The 6263-nt window shown below is 66.0% G+C and overlaps 1 protein-coding gene across 1 annotated transcript in view; it reads right to left on the bottom strand.

The window, feature by feature from the left end:
- The window catches only part of LOC106893397 (proline-rich protein 36-like), a 26732-nt gene that overhangs the window by 13390 nt on the left and 7079 nt on the right, over window positions 1-6263 (bottom strand). Inside the window, exons 5-8 of the mRNA XM_014951332.1 lie at window positions 5894-6248; window positions 5416-5797; window positions 3341-3917; window positions 1816-2451 (exon numbers count right to left, since the gene is read on the bottom strand). Of these exons, the coding sequence (XP_014806818.1) occupies window positions 1816-2451; window positions 3341-3917; window positions 5416-5797; window positions 5894-6248 (1950 nt within the window). The remainder of the gene's footprint in view (window positions 1-1815; window positions 2452-3340; window positions 3918-5415; window positions 5798-5893; window positions 6249-6263) is intronic.

The following is a 6263-nucleotide window of genomic DNA, read 5'->3' as shown; positions in this document are numbered from 1 at the left end:
ACCTGCCTGGAGGGACCCTCAGAAGGTCCCCATCCCACCCCAAAGGACCTTGAGGAACCTTGGTCCCATTCCCAAGATCCCCACAAGGCCCTGGTCATGATCGTGGGACCTCCTCAGGACCCCAACCCTGCCCAGGGGACACTTCTTGCACCCCAATCCTCCCCCTGGGACCCTCTTAGGATCCTGCTCCTGCCCCAAGGACCCTCCTGAGACCCCAGGGACCCTCATGGGACCCCAGGTCCTGTTCATGGGACCCCGACCTGCCCAGATGGACACTCAGAAGGTCCCCATCCCACCCCAAAAGACCTTGAGGAACCTTGATCCTGTGCCCAAGACCCCCACAAGACCCTGGTCATGGCCGTGGGACCTCCTCAGGACCCCAACCCTGCCCAGGGGACACTTCTTGCACCCCAATCCTCCCCCTGGGACCCCCTCAGGATCCTGCTCCTGCCCCAAGGACCCTCCTGAGACCCCAGGGACCCTCATGGGACCCCAGGCCCAACCTGTGGGACCCTGGAACTGCCCAGATGGACACTCAGATGGTCCCCATCCCACCCCAAAGCACCTTGAGGAACCTTGGTCCCATGCCCAAGATCCCCACAAGACCCTGGTCGTGGCTGTGGGACCTCCTCAGGACCCCAACCCTGCCCAGGGGACCCTTCTTGGACCCTGATCCTCCCCCTGGGACCCCCTTAGGACCTGCTCTTGCCCCAGAGGACCTTCACCACTCTCTGTCCTAAGGACCCTTGGAGGTCCCCAGGCTTGACCCGAGGGACCCTGTAGGACCCCAGTTCTTCCCCCATGATCCCTGCAGGACCCCGATCCTCCCCCTGGGATCCCCTCAGGATCCTGCTCCTGCCCCAGGGACCCTCCTGGGACCCCAGGTCCTGCTCATGGGACCCCGACCTGCCTGGAGGGACCCTCAGAAGGTCCCCATCCCACCCCAAAGGACCTTGAGGAACCTTGGTCCCGTTCCCAAGACCCCCACAAGACCCTGGTCATGGCCGTGGGACCTCCTCAGGACCCCAACCCTGCCCAGGGGACACTTCTTTGACCCCGATCCTCCCCCTGGGCCCCCTTAGGATCCTGCTCCTGCCCCAGAGACCCTCGTGAGACCCCAAGGACCCTCCTGAGACCCCAGGGACCCTCATGGGATTCCAGGCCCAGCCTGTGGGACCCTGGACCTGCCCAGAGGGACCCTCAGAGGGTCCTGATCCTGCCCCAAAGGACCTTGAAGGCCCTTGGTCCTGTCCCCAAGATCCTCCTGAGACCATGGTCATGCCCCAGAGACCCTCATGGGACCCCAAGGACCCTCCTGAGACCCCAGGGATCCTTGTGGGACCCCATGCCCAACCTGTGGGACCCTGGACCTGCCCAGAGGGACCCTCAGAGGGTCCTGATCCTGCCACAAAGGACCTTGAAGGACCATGATTGGGTCCCCAAGACCCTCCTGAGACCACGGTCCTGCCCCAGGGGACCTTCATGGGACCCCAGTCCTGCCCCACAGACCCTCATGGGACCCCAGTCCTGCCCCAGAGACCCTCATGGGACCCCAATTCTTCCCCACAGACCTTCATGGGACCCCAATTCTCCCCTACAGACCCCCTCAGGACCCCTCTCCTCCTCTGGGGACCCTGATGGGACCCCACCACAGCCACTTGTCCCAGAACCACCTCAGGGTGACAACTCACGTCACCCACAGGGCAACACCGGGGGGTGGTGGGGGGTGTCCCCACATGGGGACAGGCACCGCGGTGGCCCCCCAGCCCCCCAACTCTCCCACATCCCATCCCCCCCAGCTCCCAGCCCACCTACCTGTGCCCAGGACAGGACTCCACGGGTGATGGGCACCTCCCGGGGGGTCCCACCGCGGGGTCCCCGAAAGGCCCCTTGCCGGTCGAGGGAGTGGGGCCGGGCACCCCTCAGCCGTGCCCGCTGGTGCCAGGACAGGAGCTCCTCGGTGACGGCCGCCTTGGAGACCCCCCGGCCACCCCCCGCCGGCGCGTAGTCCTTGAGCGAGGGGGTGCGCACGATGCGGCTGTGGGAGGCCACCAGCCTCTGGTAGCGCAAAGGGGCCAAATCCTGCTCGTAGAAGAAAGTCGGGGGTCCGGCGGGGGGCAGGAGGCGGGGGGCACCCCGGGGGTGGTAGCCGGGTTGGGCCAGGGGGAGCGGGGGGCGCGGGAAGGAGACGTCGGGGCTGCTGCTGCCCGGGGAGGTGGCGTGGGAGATGCTGGAGAGGTCGGAGATGCTGTCGTCGGAGCCGGAGCGGTGGGTCGGGGGGTTTTGGGGGGTCAGGCAGGAGGTGGGCACCGTCACCGTGTAGTAGGTGGGGCGGCGGCGGGGGACGGCGCTGCGGCCCCGCGGCTCCCCGGGCTGCCAGCACGTCTCCACCCTGCGGGCAGGAGGACCACGGGTCACCACGTCCCGGGGAAAGGGTGGCCATGGTGGGGGCTGAGCACCCCCATGGGTGCAGCAGCCCCATGGGGTTGGTTCCAGCCTCCTCCCCGTTGGGTTAGCTCCAACCTCCTCCCCATGGGGTCATCTCCATCCTCCCCATTGGGTTGTCTCCAACCTCCTCCCATGGGGTTATCTCCTGGGCCCCCTTAGGATCCTGCTCCTGCCCCAGAGACCCTCGTGAGACCCCAAGGACCCTCCTGAGACCCCAGGGACCCTCATGGGATTCCAGGCCCAGCCTGTGGGACCCTGGACCTGCCCAGAGGGACCCTCAGAGGGTCCTGATCCTGCCCCAAAGGACCTTGAAGGCCCTTGGTCCTGTCCCCAAGATCCTCCTGAGACCATGGTCATGCCCCAGAGACCCTCATGGGACCCCAAGGACCCTCCTGAGACCCCAGGGATCCTTGTGGGACCCCATGCCCAACCTGTGGGACCCTGGACCTGCCCAGAGGGACCCTCAGAGGGTCCTGATCCTGCCCCAAAGGACCTTGAAGGACCATGATTGGGTCCCCAAGACCCTCCTGAGACCACGGTCCTGCCCCAGGGGACCTTCATGGGACCCCAGTCCTGCCCCACAGACCCTCATGGGACCCCAGTCCTGCCCCAGAGACCCTCATGGGACCCCAATTCTTCCCCACAGACCTTCATGGGACCCCAATTCTCCCCTACAGACCCCCTCAGGACCCCTCTCCTCCTCTGGGGACCCTGATGGGACCCCACCACAGCCACTTGTCCCAGAACCACCTCAGGGTGACAACTCACGTCACCCACAGGGCAACACCGGGGGGTGGTGGGGGGTGTCCCCACATGGGGACAGGCACCGCGGTGGCCCCCCAGCCCCCCAACTCTCCCACATCCCATCCCCCCCAGCTCCCAGCCCACCTACCTGTGCCCAGGACAGGACTCCACGGGTGATGGGCACCTCCCGGGGGGTCCCACCGCGGGGTCCCCGAAAGGCCCCTTGCCGGTCGAGGGAGTGGGGCCGGGCACCCCTCAGCCGTGCCCGCTGGTGCCAGGACAGGAGCTCCTCGGTGACGGCCGCCTTGGAGACCCCCCGGCCACCCCCCGCCGGCGCGTAGTCCTTGAGCGAGGGGGTGCGCACGATGCGGCTGTGGGAGGCCACCAGCCTCTGGTAGCGCAAAGGGGCCAAATCCTGCTCGTAGAGGAAAGTCGGGGGTCCGGCGGGGGGCAGGAGGCGGGGGGCACCCCGGGGGTGGTAGCCGGGTTGGGCCAGGGGGAGCGGGGGGCGCGGGAAGGAGACGTCGGGGCTGCTGCTGCCCGGGGAGGTGGCGTGGGAGATGCTGGAGAGGTCGGAGATGCTGTCGTCGGAGCCGGAGCGGTGGGTCGGGGGGTTTTGGGGGGTCAGGCAGGAGGTGGGCACCGTCACCGTGTAGTAGGTGGGGCGGCGGCGGGGGACGGCGCTGCGGCCCCGCGGCTCCCCGGGCTGCCAGCACGTCTCCACCCTGCGGGCAGGAGGACCACGGGTCACCACGTCCCGGGGAAAGGGTGGCCATGGTGGGGGCTGAGCACCCCCATGGGTGCAGCAGCCCCATGGGGTTGGTTCCAGCCTCCTCCCCGTTGGGTTAGCTCCAACCTCCTCCCCATGGGGTCATCTCCATCCTCCCCATTGGGTTGTCTCCAACCTCCTCCCATGGGGTTATCTCCATCCTCCCCATTGGGTTATCTCCAACCTCCTCCCCATGGGGTCATCTCCATCCTCCCCATTGGGTTGTCTCCAACTTCCTCCCCTGGGGTTGTCTCCAACCTCCTCCCATGGGTTGAGCTTCACCATCTCCATAGGGTTAGCTCCATCCTCCCCAAAACCCCCCTCCGTGCAGTTCTTTCCATCCTCCTCCCATGGAGTCATCTCCATCCTCCCTGTTGGGATAGCTCCACCCTCCCCATGCGATTATCTCCAACCTCCTCCCCATGGGTTGAGCTTCATCATCTTCATAGGGTTAGCTCCATCCTCCCCATTGCCCCCTCCCATGGGGTTCTTTCCATCCTCCTCCCATGGGGTCATCTCCATCCTCCCCCTTCAGATATCTCCACCCTCCCTATGGGATTATCTCCAGCCTCCTCCCCTGAGGTTAGCTCCATCCTCCCCATAACCCCCTCCCATGGGGTTCTTTCCATCCTCCTCCCGTGGGGTCATCTCCATCCTCCCTCTTGGGATAGCTCCATCTTCCCTATAGGACTATCTCCAACCTCCTCCCCATGGGGTTAGCTCCATTATCTCCACAGGGTTAGCTCCATCCTCCCCATAACCCCCTCCCATGGGGTTCTTTTCTTCCTCCTCTCATAGGGTTATCTCCAACCTCCCCATGGGGCTATCTTCAACTTCCCCATAGGGTTAGCTCCATCCTCCCCTTGGTGTTATCTCCAACCTCCTCCCTGTGGCATTAGCTCCATCCTCCCCATGAGGATATCTCCATCCTCCTCCTCCTGGAGTTGTCTCCAACCTTCGCCCCATGGGGTTAGCTCCATCTTCCTCCCCACGGGATTACCTCCAACCTCCTCCCCATGGGTTTACCTCCAACCTCCTCCCCATGAGGTTGTCTCCAACCTCTTCCCCATGGCTTTAGCTCCATCCTCTCCAGGGGTTGTCTCCAACCTCCTCCCCATGGCTTTAGCTCTATCCTCCCCAATGAGGATATCTCCATCCTCCTCCCCATGGAGTTATCTCCAACCTTGTCCCCATGGAGTTGTCTCCATCCTCCTCCCCATGGAGTTGTCTCCATCCTCCTCCCCATGGAGTTATCTCCAACCTTGTCCCCATGGAGTTGTCTCCATCCTCCTCCCCATGAAGTTACCTCCATCCTCCTCCCCATAGAGTTATCTCCATCCTCCATCCCCATGGCTTTAGCTCCATCCTCCCCACGGGGTTATCTCCATCCTCCTCCCCACAGCTTTAGCTCCATCCCCCCTTGCAGAAGCCCCCTCCCCATGCACAGGACGTACCTCAGGGACTGGGACTGTCCCCTCCGGCTGGATGGCTCTGGGGTGCTGGGAGCGCTGGAGCCCACCGGCCGGTTCAGCACCAGGGTCCTGAGGGGGACGAAGCGGTGGGGAGGGACGTCCCCCACCCTGGGCACCGGTGAGACCGCGGGGCCGGGGCTGCCGGGGGCGGCCGGCGGAGACCCGGGGTAGCACCAGGACCCCCGTGCTTCCCCATCCCGGGGGTCGACGCCGGGTTTGGTGGCCTTCTCGTAGGCTCTGTCGAGGCTGGTCTCCCTCCAGAGGTTGGGGGGCAGAGGGGGGGTCCCCAACCCCTCCGCTTGGGTGGGCTCTTTGGGGGACGGGGACCTCCGTGGGGCGGCAGATCCCGGCGGCCGCGTCTCTTCTGCGGGGGACACAGAGGGTTGGGATGGAGGGGGACACTTGGGGGGGGGCAAAGTGTGTGTCCCCCCCCCAAACCCCACTCCCTGCACCCCCTTACCCTCCTCCAGCAGGACACCATCGGAGAGGGAGCTCTCGTCGGAGGCGCTGAGCTCTGCGGGACCCCCGGGGGTGGGGGGAACGGGACCAACGGGACCGGGAACGGGAAGAACGGGACCGGGAAGGGGTGAGAACGGGGCCGGGGCCGCCGGCGGCTGCCAAAACTCTCCCACGGCACCCGCTGCCACCCACCGCGTCCCCGGAGGCCTCGGCTCCCGCTCCCCCACCCCGCGTGTCCCGACACGCTGCGGGACGGTGACGGTACCGGCCGGGCCGGCTCTGCCCAGCCCCGTTGCCGGTGTGGCGGCGGGCAGCTCCCAGCCTGCCCGGCTCAAGGGGGTGGTGGGGCAGGTTTTGGGGGGGCACCGGGA

This window comes from Calidris pugnax, unplaced genomic scaffold, assembly GCF_001431845.1.
Source record: "Calidris pugnax isolate Ruff unplaced genomic scaffold, ASM143184v1 scaffold194, whole genome shotgun sequence".
NCBI classification, from domain to species: Eukaryota; Metazoa; Chordata; class Aves; order Charadriiformes; family Scolopacidae; genus Calidris; species Calidris pugnax.
The sequence above is the reverse complement of the archived record's forward strand: the minus strand, read 5'-3'. Positions and strand labels throughout refer to the sequence as shown.